Source organism: Citrus sinensis, chromosome 2, assembly GCF_022201045.2.
Source record: "Citrus sinensis cultivar Valencia sweet orange chromosome 2, DVS_A1.0, whole genome shotgun sequence".
Lineage (NCBI taxonomy): Eukaryota > Viridiplantae > Streptophyta > Magnoliopsida > Sapindales > Rutaceae > Citrus > Citrus sinensis.
This window is the reverse complement of record NC_068557.1, coordinates 20348969-20373012: the sequence shown is the minus strand read 5'-3', so window position 1 is coordinate 20373012 and position 24044 is coordinate 20348969. Positions and strand designations below refer to the sequence as shown.

The 24044-nt window shown below is 32.0% G+C and overlaps 2 protein-coding genes across 4 annotated transcripts; both read right to left on the bottom strand.

The window, feature by feature from the left end:
- Window positions 1-1464: 1464 nt before the first annotated feature.
- LOC127900393 (uncharacterized) lies at window positions 1465-3303 on the bottom strand. 3 transcript variants are annotated; one of them, XM_052435342.1, is made up of 3 exons: window positions 2932-3303; window positions 2298-2377; window positions 1465-2169 (listed from the first exon to the last, which is right to left on the bottom strand). In XM_052435342.1, the coding sequence occupies exon 3, from the start codon at window positions 2155-2157 to the stop codon at window positions 1675-1677; it is 483 nt and encodes a 160-aa protein (XP_052291302.1). In that variant the 5' UTR covers window positions 2158-2169; window positions 2298-2377; window positions 2932-3303; the 3' UTR covers window positions 1465-1674. The 3 variants fall into 3 exon arrangements, with proteins under 3 accessions (XP_052291302.1, XP_052291301.1, XP_052291300.1); XM_052435341.1 differs by having other exon boundaries at window positions 2981-3303; XM_052435340.1 differs by lacking the exon at window positions 2932-3303 and adding an exon at window positions 2741-2923.
- Window positions 3304-22479: 19176 nt separating this feature from the next.
- LOC102623392 (cold and drought-regulated protein CORA-like) lies at window positions 22480-23370 on the bottom strand. The gene is made up of 2 exons (XM_006469494.3): window positions 23189-23370; window positions 22480-22960 (listed from the first exon to the last, which is right to left on the bottom strand). Exons 1-2 carry the CDS (start codon window positions 23301-23303, stop codon window positions 22671-22673), a joined length of 405 nt encoding a protein of 134 aa, XP_006469557.1. The 5' UTR covers window positions 23304-23370; the 3' UTR covers window positions 22480-22670.
- Window positions 23371-24044: the final 674 nt, after the last annotated feature.

Sequence of the window (24044 nt, the reverse complement as noted above, 5' to 3'; positions counted from 1 at the left end):
TACTTCACTGTTCTTTAAAGGAAAACAAGATTCAATGATATTATTCTTGATCTATGTTGATGACATACTGATAACAGGGCCTAACAGTGATGAACTTGAAAAGTTTATCTCAGACTTCAGCAAAGTGTTTGCATTGAAAGATTTGGGAAGACTCTCATATTTTCTGGGTATAGAAGTATTTTATGCTAAGAACAACATTTACTTATCCCAAAGAAAATATGTTAGAGACCTGCTGAGCAAAGCTGATATGCTTCACTGCAAAGGATGTGATACACCAATGGTTACAGGGACAAAACTTCAAAAGGAAGCTAAGGGATCTTTGGGTCAGCATGTTGAAGATGCAACAAGTTATAGAAGTTTAATTAGAGGGCTGCAGTATTTCGTTCTGACCAGGCCAGAGATAGCTTTTGCAGTGAACAAGTTAAGCCAATATGTTTTTGCACCTACATTACAACATATCCTAGCCTGTAAGAGAATGCTTAGATATTTGAAAGAAACAGAAGACTATGGATTAAAGTTTGCAGTTGATGGAGAAATAAAGTTAACAGGTTTCCCAGGTGCAGATTGGACATGTGATATTGATGATAGGAAATCAACAAGTGCATACTGTATTTACTTGGGAAATAACTTGATATCTTGGTCATCCAAGAAGCAATCCATAGTTACAAGGTCAAGTGCAGAGAGTGAGTACAGAGCTCTTGCTTCTGCAAGTGCAGAAATTACATGGTTATAGTCATTGTTCAAAGAACTCAAGATTGAATGTATTTCAGTGCCCACAATCTGGTGTGATAATATAAGTGCAACTGAGCTGGCCAAAAATCCTGTCTACCACTTGAGAACCAAACACATTGAATTGGACATGCACTTTATAAGAGACAAAGTGTTAGCAAGAGAGCTGGAAATCAATTACATTCCGAGTGAAGAACAGATTGCAGACATCCTGACCAAGCCTCTCACATTCACTCAATTCAATTATCTCAGGAGAAAACTTAATGTGCAGCCATACCCTTTAAGTTTGAGGGGGACTATTAAGGAAGCTCACAATGTACAAAAGGGAGTTGTATATTGAGCACGTGTGTATCAATGATGAGTTAGCAGTTAGTTGAGCAAAGAAGTCAGCTCAGCAAATCTGTTAATCATGTTTTACATTCTGTTCTTCAGTTGTTAGTAAAGATTTAATTCTGTTGAGATATGTGAGTTAGTATAAATATGGTTGTGATTGTATTTGTAAGCAATAACGTGAGATTCAATAAAAGTCAATAGTTTCCAAGAAAATCTTATTATCATTTTCTTAGCTCCCAAACAACTTTTACCGTCACGATTCAACTTTCAAACAGTACACCATCGTAATCTTTGGAACCAACAGGACCCCAAGTTTGTCCCGGTCAAGGAGTTTCTCGTACTTCGTTAAATCGGACGAAAAATTTAACCCCCGATTAAATATGAAGAAGTTGATACTCGGCATCGATAAATATATATCCTATAATAGAACAAACACACCAGAAATTTGAACACCAGTTATAAGTACATACGATGTAGATAGAATATTGTCCACACCACATGTTAGAACCCTAGCCAAGTCATGCTTGGATGGGGCATGTCCCTGTGCTGGCAATTTTATTCTTAATATCGTCAAAGTACGTACTTAGCATTACCGTAAATATATATATCCTACTAACACTTAATACGCTTTGTGTAGTTTACAACTTTAGATCGAGATTTATGGCTAGGACATATGGCGAGGCTTTCCCTTTGCCTAACTTTACATACCGCCGCCACCTCCACCACCGCCTCTACCGCCGCCTCCTTGACCTCCACCTCCTCCGCGGCGTCCGCCTTGACCGCCACCACCACCTCCTCGACCTCCTTTACCTCCTCCCTGTCCGCCACCTCCACCGCGGCCTCCTTGTCCTCCTCCACCTTGGCCACCACCGCCTCTTCCTCGACCTCCTCGACCTCCTCCCTGTCCGCCACCTCCACCGTGGCCTCCTGGACCTCCTCCACGGCCTTCACCTTTACCTCCTCCTTGTCCACCTCCACCACGACCTCCTTGTCCTCCTCCCTGTCCGCCACCACCGCGGCCTCCTTGCCCGCCTCCTTGTCCGCCACCGCCGTGGCCTCCCCCTTGTCAACCTCCTTGTTGATCTGCTTGTTCATAGGCTGCCTCCGCTGTACAATGAAAACGAGCTTGTAAATTTTCTTCGAGTGAATCAACGGACCTTTGCTAACCATTTTAATTATATTAATCATAGCAGGACAAACTAAAAATAAAAGAAAATGGAGTGATGACCACTAACAATTTTCTGTCGTAGTTTCGGTATCTATGGGTAATTGGCCTTTTCTTCATCTTCTTGTTTCGTCTCCTTTGCTGTATCTACTGCACGGAAGTTCAATTTAAAAAAAAAAAATGTATAAGCGTTCTCAGACATTCAAACTTTAAATTGGATGCATCGAATATTGCATGCAATAAAATTTGTACTTTAAGGGAAGGGCTTTACAAAAATGTAATTTGTAGTTTCTTTTTTAATATGTATACCTCGGCAGAACAAGGGAGTTTAAAGGAATGCTAAAAAAATGTAACTATTCTATATATATAATTACGTCAACTTTTGACCTTAAAGCAAAATAGAAAATTATTATTTGATCGAGAATGTCAAATACATCTAGTGTTAAAAATGAATACAGATAAAATCATATATATATATATATATATATCCGCTTAATACATAAAGATACTAACATTCTGCAACTAAGCAGGGGGATGAGAACAACTAGTGCAAACAGAAGAGCTAAGAGAGTAATAGCCTTGGTCTTCATTTTGCTTGCAAATTAAGATAACCGCTAAGTCTTAACAGAGAGAGCTTCTAAAAATGATATGAGCACCCGGGCTGCTTTAGCCATTATTTATAGTGCCGAAGCAGCAACACATACTGGTCACTAAGAGGAAAGTGAGCGGTTAGAAGAAAAGTGAGAGTAATACAGTTTTTTTCCCCCCTCTTAAAAATCTTCCATGTACAACATCTTAGCTGGCTGATGAAGATTTTGGCACCTAGTCGTAGTGTAGGAACTTGGAAAGACTTACCTCTTTCCCCATGACAGAAATCAAATTTGAGGAACGCCATTTGGATTTGTTTGAGCTGAGACATATATGACACGTGCTATTTTGGATACTGAAACTTGCAACTTGTGAGCATGCATGCATGCATGGCAGGTTGTGTTGATGGTACCTTGCACCGCTTCTTGATGCTCAGGAGTATAAAAGAGAAGGTGACAGCTTACCCTGCTTCTACTAAATTGTACAATTTAGTGTTGGCAACTGGCAAATGAACTCCGAAGCTTATCATCTGGCACAGACAAGAGTATCAAGACATTATTATAAATGCAAGTCGTGGTGTAAGATTATTAAAAGATAAGTACAAATAAGATCTAAATTTTTAGTTAATTAATATTATATACACATATATCAAAGGATTTGAAACATGAAGAAAAATACATGTTTCTTAAAACAACAGGAATGTTTCCATCATTGTTTTCTTCATCTGTATGAATACGGTTTTATCTCTATCTCTCTTGCTACTCCAAAAGGTTTACCGGTTGTGTCAATTGGATCCCATGTAGAATTCTACTTATTTGGATGCCATAAGGAGTCAACATCCAATAAGAAAAAGAAATCAAAACAAATGTATTCTTGTTGATTAGGGGCGGGATCGCACGTGAGATAATTAATTGTTTTTTATTAATATATTAACATGATGAAATTAAGTTTCTACAAAAATTTATTAATAATGTGATGTTACTCTAAAGTTAAATACTTTCATTTCCTAGGAGATAACCTTTCTGGTTTTCTTCTCTTCTTATGGAATTATGAGATCAAAGGATTTAATTCCCTCACACATGCTTTGGAGGTAGAAATTCCTCTATTAATGGGATGTAGTGACGCTTCCTTTTGTGGTTGTTAATTAGTTTTAGTTGATTGGATCGGTTGCCACGCATCATTTAGAAAACAATTTTGTTACAATTTTGTAAACAACAATGCCGTGATCCTAATATTTTTATTCTAACTGATTTTACATTTATTTATTGGATTATATAATAGTTATTTTGTAAAAAAACAAAGAGTGAAACCTCCTATTATGAGAATTCTCCTACTTTTTCTAATAATTTTTTTATTTAATTTTTCAATTAATAATGATTAAAAGTTTAGTCAATTAATTAAATAATTAAAGTTATTCTTATGGCTTGTAGTACTTGCTTCCTACTTGGAGGATGAACAACGAAGTACACCTTCAATTTTCATTCTCAAAATGTGAGAATGAGGATATTTACAGTCATGAAATAAAGTTTATTTCTAATTTTAGATTTTTCCAGAAATAATAAAACTAGAGTAATCATCTTAATTTCTTATTTTATACCTTAACAGACTCCCATAGACGCTCCTTTGTATCATCTGGAACTCTACGCTAATCGTTGTAGAGGATTGGAATTGATGTACGAGCCAAAACACCAATATACGTAGCTAGCTCAATGACTTTTTCACCAACTGGAACACCAAGGCTGTTGTATTTAACCACAAACTTTCCACTTCTTTTCCTCTTCTTGTTTTGTTCTGACCCAACAGTGTCACTTCTGCTTTGCTTACTGCTCTCAGGTTCATCCTCGTTACCATCTCCAAACTCATCAAGATCAGGGACATGATCGGCCAGGGGCGTTCCAGGATCATATCCTTCGCGGATAAGTGCCTCATGGTACTCTGATTCCTCATCAACAGATCCGTCATTTTATTCATCTAAAAACTCATCGAAATGGGCATTAGATTGCTCAGACGAAGAAATCTCAGGGACATTTTTTCCCTTATCCATGATGAATTCGTTACCATTTCCAAACTCATCAAGATTAAGGACATGATCGGCCAGGGGGGTTTCAGGATCATATCCTTCGCGGATAAGTGCCTCATGGTACTCTGATTCCTCACCAACAGATCCATCATTTTGTTAATCTAAAAACTCATCGAAATGGGCATTAGATTGCTCAGGCGAAGAAATCTCAGGGACATTTTTTCCTTTATCCATAATGAATATCACAATTGTAGAACAAAATCAAATAATAATAATAATATATTACCACATAAAAACTGCCAAAAAATACAAAATAGAATAATAACAAATAGCATAAAATACTTCTTGTATTAACCTTAACATATATCATTTTGAGAAGGACTCAACAAATAGCTCATGCAAACAAACACAGAAACGATATTCAAGGTCCAATCCAAATTCCCTCCTTACTGGCTCGTGCGCACATTGCAGCATCATCGTCAATAGAGTTTATGTTATCAGTACTTGGAAATTCAGTAGTCAATGAAGGGTATTCCACTGCATCTTCACTTCTTTGTGTGGGTTTACCTCTTCTAGGCATTTGGCATACAACTGACCACTTCTTATCAAGCTGACCAGGTAAATAAAAAACTTAGTTGTCTTGAGAAGCTAAAATAAATGGATCAGATTTATGACTCATTCGTTGCAAGTCTACTAAAGTAAATCTAAGTCTATCCTTCATAACACCACCTCTGGTATGTACCTAGTCACACTTCATTATTGGAATTCTAAAGATAACATAATCTAGATCGCAAATCTCTCCAATCACTCCATAGTATGTGATGTTAGAAGTGACATGATTTTTATCTTTTAAACTTGGAACTGAAATTGTTTGTGTAACCAATGACACTCCACTATTTTGAGTAACTCTATTTAAGTCTCGATCTCTTGTAACAAAGTGAAAATCATTTATGTCATAACCAGGATGTTGGAAAACATAAAGACGAGGCCCTTGGGATAACCAACGGATTGTTTGAGTAACAACGTGATCGTTCTCTATCAACATATTTACCTATTATTAATCGACATGAATATAATGTTAAACAAGCACAAACCGAAACGGAAAGGAAAAATTGAATTAATTATACTAATGTTATCAAAACTTTATCTGTTAGCCAATCTGCAAATGTTCGGTTGTGTTCATCTTGAACCACTTCTCATTTTTTCGTGGATGCCAAAGTTGTAACCAATCCATATGCTCTTTAAAAATCAATTACAAAGACAAACTTTTCAGGTTCCTAAACTACCAAAACTTGACAAGCATAAAGCTAAAATAACACAAGTTAGATAACATCACCTTATATAAGGCTGAACTTTCTTAGTGTTATGCAAAACATACAAGTGTGCTTGATCTAACGAAGTTCGATCAAACTCATGGGCTTATCAATTTCTAAATTCTGCACATGTCCAGATGGAACCCCAATTGTGGGCATGTTTTCCAAGTATTCTACACAAAATTCTAATGCTTCCTCGGCAATATAACTCTCCGCTATGCAACCCTCAGGACAGTTACGATTTCGAATATAACCTTTTAGAGTTTTCATGTATCGCTCAAAAGGATACATCCATCGAAAATATACGGGGCCACATTGTCTAACTTCACTCACTAAGTGAATAGTAAGATGGACCATTATGTTAAAAAAAGAAGGGGGAAAATATTTTTCAAGCAAGCACAAAGTCTTTACAAGGTTTTTCTCCAATTCATCTAGCATTGTCACATCAATCACAGTCTCACACAACGAATTAAAGAAGAAACATAACCTAATGATAGCTTCTTTAACATGTTTGGGCAGCACACACTTTATGGCAATTGGCAAAAGTTGTTGCATAATAACATGACAGTCATAGGACTTAAGACCCTGGAGTTTAAAATTCTTTTTTGGCACAAGATTCCTAATATTTGAAGAGTATCTAGTAGAAACCTTGATCCTTTTCAAAGCTGCATAGAATCTTGCTTTTTCCTCCTTAGTTAAGGTGTGACAAGCATGAGGAAGCTATGCACGATTGTTGTTTCCTTTAACTTATGGTGTTAATTTGGCCTAATTTTCATTTTCAAGAGATCCATCCTCAATTTCAGTCCATTTTTGGACTTTCCAGGAATATGCAGCAGTATACCATAGATGTTCTCACACTAATTCTTTTCAATGTGTATAACATCTAATTGATACCGCACAAGCAAGTGCTTCCAATACTCTAAATTATAAAATATGGATTTCTTCTTCCACCACACAAGATCATCATTGTTCTTACTTTTACTCTTTTTACTATTACTTTTCCCCTATTTATTATCAATAGAGTAGACCAGCTAGAAAATTTCCTCCCCGGTGAATAGTTTTGGAGGGGTTTCATCACACATTATTGTCAAAGGCTTTTGTTTGGAACCAAAATTTATAACCATAAGGAAGCTAAAGTCGATGCCTAATGTATACATTTTTTCCATTGTGTTTAAGTCTACATTTTGGTATTTCTACACTACAATATGGGTAGATGTTGAGTGTTAGAAAATGCATATTTATAAAGGAGAAAACCGTCATTTTACATTTCAAGTCTTACTAACAACCCTTACTTTTATGTATTTAACCTTCTTGTTATTTAATTACATGTGTTTTATTTTAATTAAGTATTTTATGTATTTTAGGGGCATCATAGTCATTTTACAATAAACGAGAAATCAGATGGCAAAACGAACATCACTTTTGAACTCAGGACGGTCGAAAACCTTAGGAGGAGCATAAAAGGAAAAATGGCACTGTTCACTTGTACGGTACTATTCACGTGTACGGTACTGTATACGTTACTGTTCACGACACTGTTCACATAGACGGATCGATGACGTGGCATTGACTGATGAGGTGTCACGATCCTGTTGGACTAAAATTCTTATATACTGTTGATGGTGACGTGGCAGCATATCAGTGGACGAAAAATCTCGCATACGGTGCATGCATCACACAAGATTATTTTCAACCAAACCGCGTTACTGTTCATCCAGGTCAAACCGCGTTACTGTTCAAAGTCGGGTCAAACCGTGTTACTGTTCATCCGCGTGGTCAAACCGTGGACTGTTGACTGATGACGTGGCGCAATCCTAAGCGTCCAAACTGTTTTTAATCCGATGGCCATGATTTACTCCATGTATCTATAAAAAGGGGGCCTCCCCCCCCTAATTTGATATCTCTGAATCCATTTTTAGGATCCATTTTCTGTAATTCCCTCTCCATCTTGTATTTTCTTCGTATTTTAATAAATTCCCATTTTGCCCCTAGTTCAATTATGAGTGGCTAATTTTCTTTCAAGCTTGGGTTGAAGGTGAAGTCTCCACATGTGTCATGGGCTTAATTTGGTAAATTTATTTTCTCTTCCCCTCTAGTTTTTGTGGATGTTTTGACTTCTCGTCGACAAATAATACTAATCTTGTCTAGTACCGCCTTGGTTACACCGGCTCTCTAGTATAAGGTTATTATTATTTGGCACGGTAAGCCCTTAGCACCATATTGATTAGAGCGTGGTTCATGAGGTGTGGATTCCCCTTTCATGATTTAATTGGCATTAATACGGATTATTTAGCCCATGATGCATGTTGATACGGATCCAGATACCCAAGTACGTCATTTCAATAGAATTCTCTTCAATTTATTCTCGCCATTTCAATTGCAATTCCAATTTTAGAATTTATTCTCGCCATTTTAATTTAATTATTAGCATATTCCAAATCATTTCCACCATAAATCCAACTACCCATTTACAAAATTAATTCTATATATAATTAAAATCCACCTCCTTGTGGGATCGACACTCGTCACCATTAGTCTATACTACAATAGATTCGTACGCTTGCGAGTACATTAAAATTTGCACAACAGTAGACATATTATCTTTTAACATTACATCCCGCTAAATTTTCGTATACCGGGAAGTCATTTATTGTCCATAGTAATACAGCCCGCAAATTAAAGTACTCATTTTTATAGGCATCATATGCCTCCACCCCAACATCCCATAAAGTTTTCAAATCCTCAATAAAAAGTTGTAAATACATATCAATGTCATTACCCGATTGTTGAGGACCAGAAATCAAAAGGGACAACATCATGAATTTTCGTTTCATGCACAACCATGGTGGAAGATTATAAGTAATAAGAATTATTGGCCAGCAGTTATATGTACTACTAAGAGAATTATGTGGATTGATTCCATCAACTGATAGAGATAGGCAAAGGTTTCTAAGATTTAAAGCAAAGATTGGCCATTTCTCATCTACTAACTTCCAAGATGGTGAGTCACCCGGATGTCGGAGTTTACCATCAACCATCCTCTCATTTGCATGCCAAGTCAAGTCCCTATCAGTTTCTAATGACTGAAACATGCGCTTAAACCTAAGTATAGGAGGAAAATATCATAAAATTTTTATAAGAACCCCTTTCCTATATTGGTCTACAATACCATCATTTTTCTTCCATCTACATAACCCACAAGTAAGACATTCAAAAAGACTTTCATACTCTTTTATGAGAGTATGCAATCGTTTGGGCAAGCATGAATTTTAACATATTCTAAGCCCAAAGCTAACATTGTCTTTTTAGCCTCATACATAGAGGTTAGAATTTCATTATTTTCAGGGAAAACATCTGCTAAAACACTCAATAATGCAGAAAAGCTACTGTTAGACACCCAAATCTACCCTTCACGTTGAACAATTTCACTAAAATGATAACTTAGTAAATTTTGTGTATCCTAGGTATAAGGGTTTCTCAGCTTGTTCTAGCAACTCTTTAAATACCTTAGGGTCCTCACAACAACCCTTATAAGCATCATTAACCATTTCTAACTCATTACTATTGTCAAACTCTATATTTTGTTGTTGAAAATGGTTTTCTCTTTGAGGAGAATGACTCTTACGAATCTCTTCCCTATGCTAAAATCAATTGTCGTATTTCACATCAAAACCATGCATATATAAATTATCTTTTACAGTTGTAGGTATTTCAAATGATAAATTCCCACAATCAAGGTATGGACACCTAATGACACTACTGCCTCCAGCATTTTTTATAGCAAAATTTATAAATTTCTCGACACCCTCTTTATATTCTGTCGACAGTTGATTACATTGAATCCAAAATTTATCCTTTTCTGGCTTAACAATTAATGTTCCTGACATATACATAAAACAAAAAAAGAATGTACATACTTAGAATATTTGTCTAATGTTACAGCACCATGTGAAATAAACAAAGTTAAACCTACGTGAGGCCATTCAAATTAAACACAATTTGGCCCATATAGTTTTCTTTTTTATATTAAAGAAACAATCCACTTTACGGAAAAGTATGTTCATGGTCCAGAAACAAATTTAAAAATTACAAATATAGCTACCAAGAAAGCTGATAAATTGAAATTCATACTTTTCAAAAGTTCACTCTCCTATTATACTATCAATATAATGAATAAGACAGACTCCACAACAAACACGTTACATAGTATCATAATTAGAAATTTAAAGATATGTAAATTTTAAGCAAGTGTATAACAACTTCAAAAAGTCAAATAATAGAGGATAAGAAATGAAACTTACTAGATTAAACACAACAATTTGCTGCTATATCCAATTCCAGGTATAAATCCAGCAACAATATTTATTACTGAAATATATTTTGAATGATCAGTTGATAGAATTCCAAAACTTGGATTCAAGAGGGCTAAAAAGGTACAAAGAAATTACATTAATCATATGAGTAAGCCTAAGAAGAAATAATAAACTACAACTTCAAATAATATACATCAGTAGAACGAAAATGAAAGCAAACACAAAGAAAAGCTTCAAGTACCTTAATATAATGCTTTTAACAAATCAAGAACATTGAACTGTCACGTTTATGCAGCAATCACAACTATTTATATTTGACACGCAAATGTTATGACTAAAGAAAACAACAGTAACAACAATAACACCAGCAGATGCAAAATAGCTACAACACCAAATGAATAGGTAGATGACAATGAGAGGTGAGAATCCCTCAATTTTACATAAAAGAATCAGCTACTAAGAATCCCTCCTCATGCTTTGTTATAGACATTTTAGGCCAATATTTAAAGAATCAGCTATCAGAACATAAAGATATATAAGTTTTAGATTATCACCATCTTCATACACTAACACTCATCTAACTTTACGAATCTTCAATATCAGAATTAGCTAGAAAAAAAAAAAATTCACACACAGACACATGAATATTAATCAGAATTACCTAGAATAAAAACAAAATTAACAACATTATGCAATGCACGATTACAACTCAAAATAGAACACAAAATATTTTTAAAGACTATCTTCTTGGGAAATTATTTAGTAAATTTATTACCGAAGTATATGCAATACATGCAAATACATTTAAATTTTTTACAAATTATTTACTACTTTACACAAAAGTTGAATGAATAGTCAAAATTAAATGCATGCAAATACATCAATGACTCACCAGTGGGTGTGAAGCTTCAATTCACCGTCAAGGCTAGGGTTTTAACTTCGGAAATAATGATTTGGGTCTTCTTTCACGGTAAGCGATTGGGTTTCTTTCAGTCAATAAAAGTATTTTGGTTGTTGTTCTCATTCCAATTTGGGTTTCGATTAGCATTGACTTTGTCCTAGCAAAGAGAGACGATTCAGTGACAACCGCAGCAAAGAGAGACGATTCAATGAAACAACCAGAACGATTTTGAAATGATGGGTGTTTGAGTGTCGTTAGTTTGCTATGGCCGGCCTTTGAGGGTTTGCTGCAAGTGTGCTAATCGATTTTGAGATTCCACAATGACACTTGAAAATTTTCTGAACACTTAGAAAAACATTTGCCTCTTTTCTCACAAAAATGTTTCCCCCCATTACAAAATGCAACGTTTTATTAATTTTTTTTGTTATTTACATTTCTGGTTTTTCTCAAACACTTGTAAAACACAATTTTTTTTAATTTAAATTTGTTACTTTAACAGAGACGAAATTGTTTCACTTTTTTTTAGTAATATAATATTTTTAAAAATTAAGTCAAACTCGCGTAATTGAAGTCAACATAAAAAATCCGTATTTCATTCTTGATAGCTAAATAATTTATCACTAGTCTATCATAGTTTCTTGATATATGATATTTATATCACCAATATATCATAATCTGTTGATAAACGATATTTCTATCACAACTATGTCATAAGTGTATGACCAAAAATAAATCTATCACGATTTTATTGTCGTAGGCCTCCAGACCAAAAATTGTCACACAAAAGACTGTCATAATAGGTACTTTTTCTTGTAGTGTTTCCTGGCCATTCTCATATTTCTTCCCTTTCTCAACATCATCATCTTCGCCCTTTTTTACTTTCTCATTTTCTTTATACTTTTCAGAATAGCTTTGGTATGCATCCTTACCGATTTGATCTTTGTGAGTGTATTAGTATCCACCATTTGCTATCATAGCCACTTTAGCTACACTTGTATTAGAACATTTTAAATGGATTTTCAACTATAATATTCGTTATTTAATTTTATTCCTATAAAAGTCTACAGCAGTAGGGTAACTTTTTAGTTAGAACACTAATTCATTCATCAACTACCAAATTACTATATATTATTTTATCGATCTTATGAAATAATATTTCCATATCGATATATTGATGTAATAGCTTTAAAAAATCCTAAAAATACATGCTTATATTTATGAAATCATGAGTATGTATTAAATTTTATAGAATGGGCAAGTAATCACTCAATACTCTCACAATTTTTCTTTCTAGTAGGAAGCTTTAGCCAGTTCTCTAGGCGGCACTTCCGAAGAGATGAGAGCAACTACGGCTACTAAAAGAACGAAATGACAAAGGAGCGTTTTCAAACTTTAGTCAACAAATATCACAACTGTAAGAAATTCTGCACAAGGTTGAAAAGTCTGAATTTATTGAAATCAATGCACGAAGATTTAATTAACAAGCTACACATCACTAGAAACTCTATGAGTCATGAATTTTAAAAACTTCTACAATGTTTTATTTGAAGTTTTCTATATTAAGATGTGACTAAATGAATGTTAACTTCTCAAATTCACTATTGAACCTGACTTAGAATTCAAAACATGCCCTGCTTTATTTTCTTCCAACTATTTATAGCTAAGATATGTACCACATTATCTATAACAAGGTTGGGAGCATGTGTGATTTTGAATATGTAACTTAGAAGAGATCTCTTGTCTAGAGATCTTTCATTCAACTCTGCATCTTTTATGTGGATTCTTTATAATGGTGAGTTATCGAACCTTTTATCTCTTACAAGACATTGGATGATAAATTTTCTGTATCCCGTTATAATCCTCTAGAAAGCTTATCTTTTACTCTTATTTTTACCTACTGTTTGTCTACTTTAAAAATAAAAGTTCAATTTATCTTTAGTTCACTGTCACTAAAAGGAGCAGAGACTTTGAGCCCGTGATGTTAACCAAGTAGAAAAGCTACTTACTGTATCAGTAAGTAAATTAATTTTTGAAGGGTGAGATAATATGGGTCTTCTTCTCAAAATTTATAAGCTGGAGGGAGAGAGACGTTTAGCCAAAAATGGATGCGCAAACTATACCCTCAAGTATACAAAGTTGTTTGAGAGTTTTCTAGTTTTCAAATTGCTTCTATAATTGACTTTTCAATTGTTCATCTTAATTTTTCATTTTTTCCTTTGAGTATATTTTAGTAAGTCACAAGAGATCTTGGATAGCATTTTCCAATAACTATTAATCGATAATGGATTAGTTGCGATTTGGGTTTTGCGTGTATATATACTATACATGTCAGTCTAATTAAGCTAAGTGGGTCATTTGTTGTGCAAATTTTAATGTACTTGTAAGCACACGAGTCTATTGAAACACAGAATATGAATAATGAGGTTAAACCCATAGAGACTATCAATTTTTAGAAAAGTAAAATTTAATTTAAGCTAATTATAACTCTACACTAGTTAGAAAAGTAAATATTTTGTTTAAAGAAATTAAAATTAAAGACGCAATTAAAATTAAAACGAGTAATTTAACACAAGAATTCAAGAGGTTGAAGCTACCAAGGTTTTAGAATTTACCACAATTTAACTTAACAATTATCTAATTATCAATCAATTTCTAATTTTATAGCGACAACTCAAAATCAATTTATGTCTACTTATGAATATAACAATTAAGCTCAATTAAAATTAATCTTGTGTATATTCTTTTTCTGCTTAATAGTATGATATCTAAACATCCATATAAACAATATTGAATAATAAAGAGTCAAAGTTTTCCTAAGCATTTTGTGTAAACAATATAATGAAAGACACAAAATCAAAGATAATCATATATAATTAAACTTTATAAATCCAAACTTAGGTTTAGTCAAATGTTATCCTAACAATTAATAATACATGACAAAATTAGTGGAAAAATTTTATAATATTCAACTAAATATGTGAAAGAAGAACCATAAACTTTAAAGCACGCATAAAAGAAATTAATTAAATAAAAAATTATTTATTTTGAAGTTAACCCTAGTATAAAAGATTTAGATGGACATAGGCAGATTGAGAACGATAAAGCCAATAGAACGCATCATGCAGCTTGGGACTCTTAATTCTTCTCTCTGTCTTCTGTACATCTCCCTCTTGTCCTTCTGGCGACTCTCCCCTTTCAAAAGCTAAAAGCTTCCTTTACATAATGCTTGGCCGAATCCTTCTAGAATTAAGTTGCTTGGCCGCCAATCTATATATATATATATAAAGTTGGGACTTGAGGAGGTGATGTGGCATCTCAATTTCTCATTTTTGTATATTCTCTTTTATCTAATAAATAGAGAAATTTTCTTTTAGATTTGGCTTTTCATCTTCTCATAATTAATTTGATTGTTATTATACAATAACAATTGTGTAAAGATTTTAATGAGGCATATTCTTTGTAATGAACATCCAAGGGGGAGTGTTATGAATTTATTAAAATAAATGTAGATGTTCATAACATATATCTCTTAGTCTCCCCACTGTCTCCCCACTATCTCCCATTAGCAACCTTTAGCTTCCCTATAACTCCCACTATCTCACAAGGAATTATGATCTATAATTTTTTATTAATTTCATGGAGTGATTATGTAACTATAAAAGGAGAGCTCATCTTTTTGTTTTGTACACACACAATTGGAATGAATAAAATCACTCTATAATATATTCTCTCATTTTATTCTTTATCTTATATAAAGTTGAGACTTGAGGAGGTGATGTGGCATCACCATTTCTCATCTTTGTATATTCTCTATTATCTAATAAATAGAAAAATTTTCTTTTAGATTTGGCTTTTCATCTTCTCATAATTAATTTGATTTTTATTATACAATAACAATTATGTAAAGATTTTAATGAGGCATATTCTTTGTAATGAACATCTAAGGGGAAGTGTTATGAATTTATTAAAATAAATATAGATGTTCATAACATATATCTCTTAGTCTCCCCACTATCTCCCATTAGCAACCTTTAGCTTCCCTATAACTCCCACTATCTCACAAGGAATTATGATCTATAATTTTTTATTAATTTCATGGAGTGATTATGTAACTATAAAAGGAGAGCTCATCTTTTTGTTTTGTACACACACAATTGGAATGAATAAAATCACTCTATAATATATTCTCTCATTTTATTCTTTATCTTATATAAAGTTGAGACTTGAGGAGGTGATGTGGCATCACCATTTCTCATCTTTGTATATTCTCTATTATCTAATAAATAGAAAAATTTTCTTTTAGATTTGGCTTTTCATCTTCTCATAATTATGTAAAGATTTTAATGAGGCATATTCTTTGTAATGAACATCTAAGGGGAAGTGTTATGAATTTATTAAAATAAATATAGATGTTCATAACATATATCTCTTAGTCTCCCCACTATCTCCCATTAGCAACCTTTAGCTTCCCTATAACTCCCAATATCTCACAAGGAATTATGATCTATAATTTTTTATTAATTTCATGGAGTGATTATGTAACTATAAAAGGAGAGCTCATCTTTTTGTTTTGTACACACACAATTGGAATGAATAAAATCACTCTATAATATATTCTCTTATTTTATTCTTTATCTTATATAAAGTTGGGACTTGAGGAGGTGATGTGGCATCACTATTTCTCATCTTTGTATATTCTTTATTATCTAATAAATAGAAAAAATTTCTTTTAGATTTGGCTTTTCATCTTCTCATAATTAATTTGATTTTTATTATACAATAACAATTATGTAAAGATTTTAATGAGGCATATTCTTTGTAATAAACATCCAAGGGGGAGTGTTATGAATTTATAATAAATGTAGATGTTCATAACATATATTTCTTAGTCTACCCACTATCTCCTATTAGCAACGTTTAGCTTCCCTATAACTCCCACTATCTTACAAGGAATTATGATCTATAATTTTTTATTAATTTAATGGAGTGATTATGTAACTATAAAAGGAGAGCTCATCTTTTTTGTTTTGTAAACACACAATTAGAATGAATAAAATTACTCTATAATATATTCTCTCATTTTATTCTTTATCTTATATAAAGTTGGGACTTGAGGAGGTGATGTGGCATCACCATTTCTCATCTTTGTATATTCTCTATTATCTAATAAATAGAGAAATTTTCTTTTAGATTTGGCTTTTCATCTTCTCATAATTAATTTGATTGTTATTATACAATAACAATTATGTAAATATTTTAATGAGGCATATTCTTTGTAATGAACATCCAAGGGGGAGTGTTATGAATTTATTAAATAAATGTAGATGTTCATAATATATATCTCTTAGTCTCCCCACTATCTCCCATTAGTAACCTTTAGTTTTCCTATAACTCCCACTATCTCACAAGGAATTATAATCCATAATTTTTTATTAATTTCATGGAGTGATTATGTAACTATAAAAGGAGAGCTAATCTTTTTGTTTTGTACACACACAATTGGAATGAATAAAATCACTCTATAATATAGTCTCTCATTTTATTCTTTATCTTATATAAAGTTGGGACTTGAGGAGGTGATGTGGCATCACCATTTCTCATATTTGTATATTCTCTATTATCTAATAAATAGAGAAATTTTCTTTTAGATTTGGCTTTTCATCTTCTCATAATTAATTTGATTGTTATTATACATTAACAATTATGTTTATCTTATATAAAGTTGGGACTTGAGGAGGTGATGTGGCATCATCATTTCTCATCTTTATATATTCTCTACTATCTAATAAATAGAGAAATTTTCTTTTAGGTTTGATTTTTCATCTTCTCATAATTAATTTGATTGTTATTATACAATAACAATTATGTAAAGATTTTAATGAGGCATATTCTTTATAATGAATATCTAAGGGGGAGTGTTATGAATTTATTAAAATAAATGTAGATGTTCATAACATATATCTCTTAGTCTCCCCACAATCTCTCATTAGCAACCTTTAACTTCCCTATAACTCCCACTATCTCACAAGAAATTATGATCCATAAGTTTTCATTAATTTCATGGAGTGATTATGTAACTATAAAAGGAGAGCTAATCTTTTTGTTTTGTACACACACAATTGGAATGAATAAAATCACTCTATAATATATTTTCTCATTTTATTCTTTATCTTATATAAAGTTGGGACTTGAGGAGGTGATGTGGCATCACCATTTCTCATATTTGTATATTCTCTATTATCTAATAAATAAAGAAATTTTTTTTTAGATTTTGCTTTTCATCTTCTCATAATTAATTTGATTGTTATTATACAATAACAATTATGTAAATATTTTAATGAGGCATATTCTTTGTAATGAACATCCAAGGGGGGGTGTTATGAATTTATTAAATAAATGTAGATGTTCATAATATATATCTCTTAGTCTCCCCACTATCTCCCATTAGTAACCTTTAGTTTCCCTATAACTCCCACTATCTCACAAGGAATTATGATCCATAATTTTTTATTAATTTCATGGAGTGATTATGTAACTATAAAAGGAGAGCTAATCTTTTTGTTTTGTACACACACAATTGGAATGAATAAAATCACTCTATAATATAGTCTCTCATTTTATTCTTTATCTTATATAAAGTTGGGACTTGAGGAGGTGATGTGGCATCACCATTTCTCATATTTGTATATTCTCTATTATCTAATAAATAGAGAAATTTTCTTTTAGATTTGGCTTTTCATCTTCTCATAATTAATTTGATTGTTAGTATACATTAACAATTATGTTTATCTTATATAAAGTTGGGACTTGAGGAGGTGATGTGGCATCATCATTTCTCATCTTTATATATTCTCTACTATCTAATAAATAGAGAAATTTTCTTTTAGGTTTAATTTTTCATCTTCTCATAATTAATTTGATTGTTATTATACAATAACAATTATGTAAAGATTTTAATGAGACATATTCTTTATAATGAATATCTAAGGGGGAGTGTTATGAATTTATTAAAATAAATGTAGATGTTCATAACATATATCTTTTAGTCTCCCCACAATCTCTCATTAGTAACCTTTAACTTCCCTATAACTTTCACTATCTCACAAGAAATTATGATCCATAGTTTTTCATTAATTTCATGGAGTGATTATGTAACTATAAAAGGAGAGCTCATCTTTTTGTTTTGTACACACACAATTGGAATGAATAAAATCACTTTATAATATATTCTCTCATTTTATTCTTTATCTTGCATTGCTTCTTTATTTGTATTGCTGGCTAATAGTTTTTTTTTTGTTTTTTATAAGGCTACCTCATCTTAAAAAAAATCAATTCATATTTTTTATCAGTTTCATCAAGTGTAAAGTAAGAAAAAAGGATAATACTAAATTATTTTTTTACAGCCGCGTGAAATGCGGTTATATTTTCTAGTTATATATAGCCAAAGTGTCCGCCCACGTCTACGAAGCCAAATTAAGCCATTAGTTGCTCATCCTCAGGAGCTGGCCACTTTATAAAACTAAAATCATTTAATCCTCTTTATCTGCATGTGTATGGATGAATTAATTAATTGGCTTCGGTTTCCTCAGCTTAAATTCGCATGCATGTATGCTTAGTTGCTCCCAATATCAATTATTTTTTAATGCTTTGTAAATTGAGCTTTTTCATTTTTTTATTCATAATCTCTAATTAATTTCTTATTTAATAAAATAATTTTAATTAATTAAAAATAAAAAATAAAAAAACTAAAAAATATAAAATAAAGCGTGAAATATCTAGATAAATTATATCCATCATCATTCTAAAATCACGCCACTATAGAATTTTTCTTAAATTAATTGTATTCTCTTGAAATTGAACGGTTGACCTCAATAACAAATTTTGTCAGTGATAAAATCATATGAACTATATACGAATATTTCATTTATATGCAGTAACCTTTACGCTATACTACTAAATTACATATCCTTAAGTATTATTCATTTAAATAAAATATAATAACTAGTTAAGTACTTGGACTTCGTTTAAAATTCATGTGATGAGTTATAAAAAATTACCTAAAGAAATCGGTTTCTTGCTTTGTGATTTTAATTAAGCATCTGAATTCAGTGCTGAGCTGACCTGTATTCAATTCTTCACAATCTTTTGTAACATGTAAATATATAGTAATATACGGTTAATATTTAATTAGTTTTATATTCTCATCTAATAACTACAAATTATATCTTTCTAAAAGGTTAGTAAAAAGGTCAGCTCAATAATAAAATAAATATTATTATATTAATATCTAAAGGAATTTTTGCATTGATATCTCTAAGATTAAGGTTGCGTTTGTTCTTTTATCTGAAATCTAAACATATTTGAATTTATCTGAAGTCTGAATAGGTTTGAATGAAAATGTCTGAATGATATATTTTTTTTCTTTTTCAAAATCTGAAGAGAAAAACTTACAAGCTAGTAGTTTGACATAATATTGGAAATACATGAATTGTTAAGGGTATTTTGAGATTTGAAATTAAAATTTTCTATTTAGACTTCAGATTTCATATACAAGTGGATTTTTTCTACTTTTTCTATTTAGATAGAATTTTCTGAAAATAAGTGATAAGTTAAAAAAAAAAAGTAAAATAAACAAATGTTTGAAAAAAAAAGTTAAACGTAGATTTCAGACCAAAAAACAAACAACACCTAAGCCTAAAATCAACGACACCCTAACAGTTTGATATTTTAATCTCTACCGTTACAATATTACATTAAACTGATTTAAACGTTCTACATCAACATAACTGTTGAAATAATACATTTATTATTCTAAGACATTTTTTTCCTTAGTTTTCTTTCTCTCTTTTTTTTTTCCAATGAAACTTTTTATGGTTTAATTTTTGTTGAATACGTTTGGCTAAATGTTATGACATTCATCTTGTAGGATTGAATTTCTTTTATTTGGAATTAAGATTTATTTTGAGATAACTGTAGATGAGAAACTGAGAGTAACCGGGGGCGGGGCAGCGGTGGTGTTAGATGCTGGGGCGGGGCTATGGGGAAGGAAAAAAAAAGCTTTCTCCTCGCACCATCACTTGAAGATAGGGATGATAATCTGGGTTATGATTTATTTATTCGATCCAATTCGATGAGAATTAAATGAGTTTGGATTTGAAAAAAAAATTAATTTATTTAATAAATGAGTGAATTCAATTTGATTTAATTTACTAATTAAATGAATTGAATTCAAATTTGAGGGAGTTGATTTGTTTATTCATTTAGGATTCGTTTTACAAATAAGTCATAAATAAATACAATTCATTCGTTTATTATTCATTCAATTAAAATATTTATTTATCCTTAAATTTGCATGGAAAAATGTTAAACTTTGAAAGTTAATATGGTAATTATCAATTAGAATAAGACAAAGTATATAAGTGAAAAGGCATATCAATTAGAATAAGACAAAGTATATTTACTAATTAAATGAATTGAATTCAAATTTGAGGGAGTTGATTTGTTTATTCATTTAGGATTCGTTTTACAAATAAGTCATAAATAAATACAATTCATTCGTTTATTATTCATTCAATTAAAATATTTATTTATCCTTAAATTTGCATGGAAAAATGTTAAACTTTGAAAGTTAATATGGTAATTATCAATTAGAATAAGACAAAGTATATAAGTGAAAAGGCATAGCCAGCCCCAATCTCTTCTCTTAGGCTCTCAGCCCTCTCTTAGTCTCTTCTCTTGGTCTTTGCAATTTCTCTTGCTTGGTTGATCCCAGGCTATGTTATTAGCTAGTCCATCAGCTCAACTTGTCAACTGTTATTATCATTCGGATTACTACCAAAACAAGGTAATATTGACGTTTTCCGAGCCGCACCTTTATTTTTGCACATTCTTGTTTGAGGGAGGGAGGTAAATTGTAGGTATAGGAGGTTTCTTTTTTTTTTTTGTAAACAAAGGCAGTGGTTTTGCTCGTCGTTGTACATGTAAATGAATAACAACGAGGAAAAGGGAAAAAGGAGTATTTTCACCTTTGGGGAGGAGAAAAGAGGGAAAATGTTAGGTAGATTTTATAGCATTTTTAGTTTTATGTTTGTTTATGACGTTGGGGGTGTTTACATAAAGATAAATGGTTTCTTGAAGAAGTTGTGGGCGTAGTTTGTAATTATGGAAATGGTTTTGGATGAACTCTTCACCTAATATATATAAACCGTTCTCAATTCTTTATACGAGGTTTTGTTGATTGTCTCAAAAAAAAAAGTTTTAAGTTTTTGTTTTTATTTTTTTCCTTTTCGTTGTTTGAAAATGGTACTTCGTTTTATTTTGTAATGTGTTGATTGCCCTGTAATCATTTCCTGAAGGTGGAAAGGGTCACATAAAAAACACTATTGAACCAGAAATGGTACTTGATTTTATCTTACTTTTTTTTTTTGGTTTTGTAGGTTTAATTATTATTTCCTTAACAGTACTACGAATTTAATATATATTTGATACTTTAAAATATTACAATGACTCTTATTATTGTTGCGGCAGGTTAATCTCACTACATTTACATATTTATGTGTAGGATTTTTATTTTCAACGTGACGAAGATAGAATGAAGAGATTAAAGAAATCACTTTGGTTTATAATTTGAATTTGAATTGTTGTTATTTATATTGTTAAGAATTAGTAATTTAATGTTTGGATGACTGTATATTTTAATCTTATAATACGGTTTGGATTATTTACTTAATTTTTATTTATTAATTATATTTTAAAATCAAATTCATATTCAATTCAATTAGTTATGAATTCATTTATTATAAGATAAACAAATAGTAAATGAATTTAGATTCGATTCGAATTGTTTATTAGTTCTACTAAACGAATTAAATAAATTAAATCGGATATTCATTTAATAAATGAATCGAATCTGAATTTTGAAATTTTAACTCGTTTAATAAGAGAATCAATTCCAAATCAACAAAGTTTTAACCGAATTCGTTTAAGATTTGATTCAAATTTCATTTCGTTTTCTTAGCTCAACCTAAATACTCTTCCATCTAATCCAATTAGATACCACCACGAATACAATTACTACTGGATCAAGATTTCAAAAAATAAACCAGATAAGCGGAAACTAACAGGAGTAAATAATTAAATTGATATCATAAGTAGGATGACAGACCATTCAAGGTTGGATGACAGACCATTCAAGGTTGATTTATTTCTTTCTTATGATGCATTAAGCATCTCTTGATTTATTATACATAGGACTCGCACACGGTGCATGCAAGGAAGCAACTGAAGCGAGGCAGTTATATATCCTGCTTTAGTTCTGAGGTTCAGCCTCAGTTTGGGCATTGACCGCCTCACCGGCATAGGAACAACACCTGCAACCTCTCCCATAATAACCACGGCCACAGCAACCGTAGCGGCAATATCCTCCACCATGACCACGGCCACCTCCGCCATACCCACCACGTCCAGGATATCCTCCGTAGCCACCACGGCCGCCACCTGGGTATCCACCATAGCCACCGCGGCCGCCGCCTGGGTACCCTCCATATCCACCATTATACTTGGCATCATCTACTCCATTAGTCTCTCCAGCTACCTCACCTGCATTCGTATTGATGGCCAATATGCATGTTAGCCAATTATGTTACTTACATTTTCAAATAATATATGGATAACACCATTAATTTCCATTTATTCTCAATCCATTGTTTTTTCCGTTTTATGAAGGATCTAATTACTTCTTTTTTTAATAAATTTTCACAACACATTCGAGTTTTAGCCAAAAGAAAAAAATAATAAATAAAATATTGATAGATGTATGTTACGTACCATTTTTCTGATCATCATTAGAAGTCTCAGCAAGATCTCTAGCTGCCACCTCTGAAGAGATGAGAAGAACAATAGACACCAAAAGACCTAACATAAGGAAAACTTTAGAACCCATTTTTCAGGCAAAAGAAGAAAAGACAAAGAAAGATGTTATTTAGACTGGTGTGATGAAACTAGTGATATCGTATATCTGTATTTATAGACTGATCGATGATGATAATAATAGAGGTGAGAATTTAAGCACGTAGCCATAAATAAAAAGTAGCATAATGCATGCAGTTGGTGGTTCGAGATTTGTCTGCAGCGATCTATGTTCCTTCATCTTATCTGTAGAACTTAAATGTCAATTAATACTGGTTGCCTAGTGTCATAGCACAAAGTTTAGACGGGCTGACGGGGACTTTGAATTTTTTTAGGATGAACGACAAAGCTCTTAAAAATCAACTAGTTGGACATACGTACCTTGAGAAAAGTCAAGGGAGATCTACGTGCGTTGAGAAAAATCAAAGCAGATCTTCTTTCCGACATTGAATTAATGTGCCGTTTAGGTCAACCAGGATAGGTAATGAAGACTCCTCTTTTTTTTTTTTAATTTATTTTTTTTAAAAAAGCAATGATATACGCAAAACAAACAGTGGGTTCAGAGTTGGGTTTAAGTCGGGCTAAATCATCTTTCCGATTTTAATATTTACTTTTCATTTTTAAAAGATGAATAAAGCCAATATTAATTTTTTAATTAACTCTTATTTCCTTTACTTTTAAATTTTGTGACCAACGAAAAGTAAAATTACTTTCAAAATTACTCCGTAGGTCTCACGTGCGGGACAACGAAGGGTGCTCCTTTCTATTAATAATT

Coding starts and splice junctions, on each gene's coding strand:
- LOC102623392 (XM_006469494.3), bottom strand. CDS start 23,303: ATGGGTTCTAAAGTTTTCCTTATGTTAGGTCTTTTGGTGTCTATTGTT. Junction 22,961..23,188: donor TAATGATGATCAGAAAAATG/GTACGTAACATA, acceptor ATACGAATGCAG/GTGAGGTAGCTGGAGAGACT.
- LOC127900393 (XM_052435342.1), bottom strand. CDS start 2,157: ATGAACAAGCAGATCAACAAGGAGGTTGACAAGGGGGAGGCCACGGCG.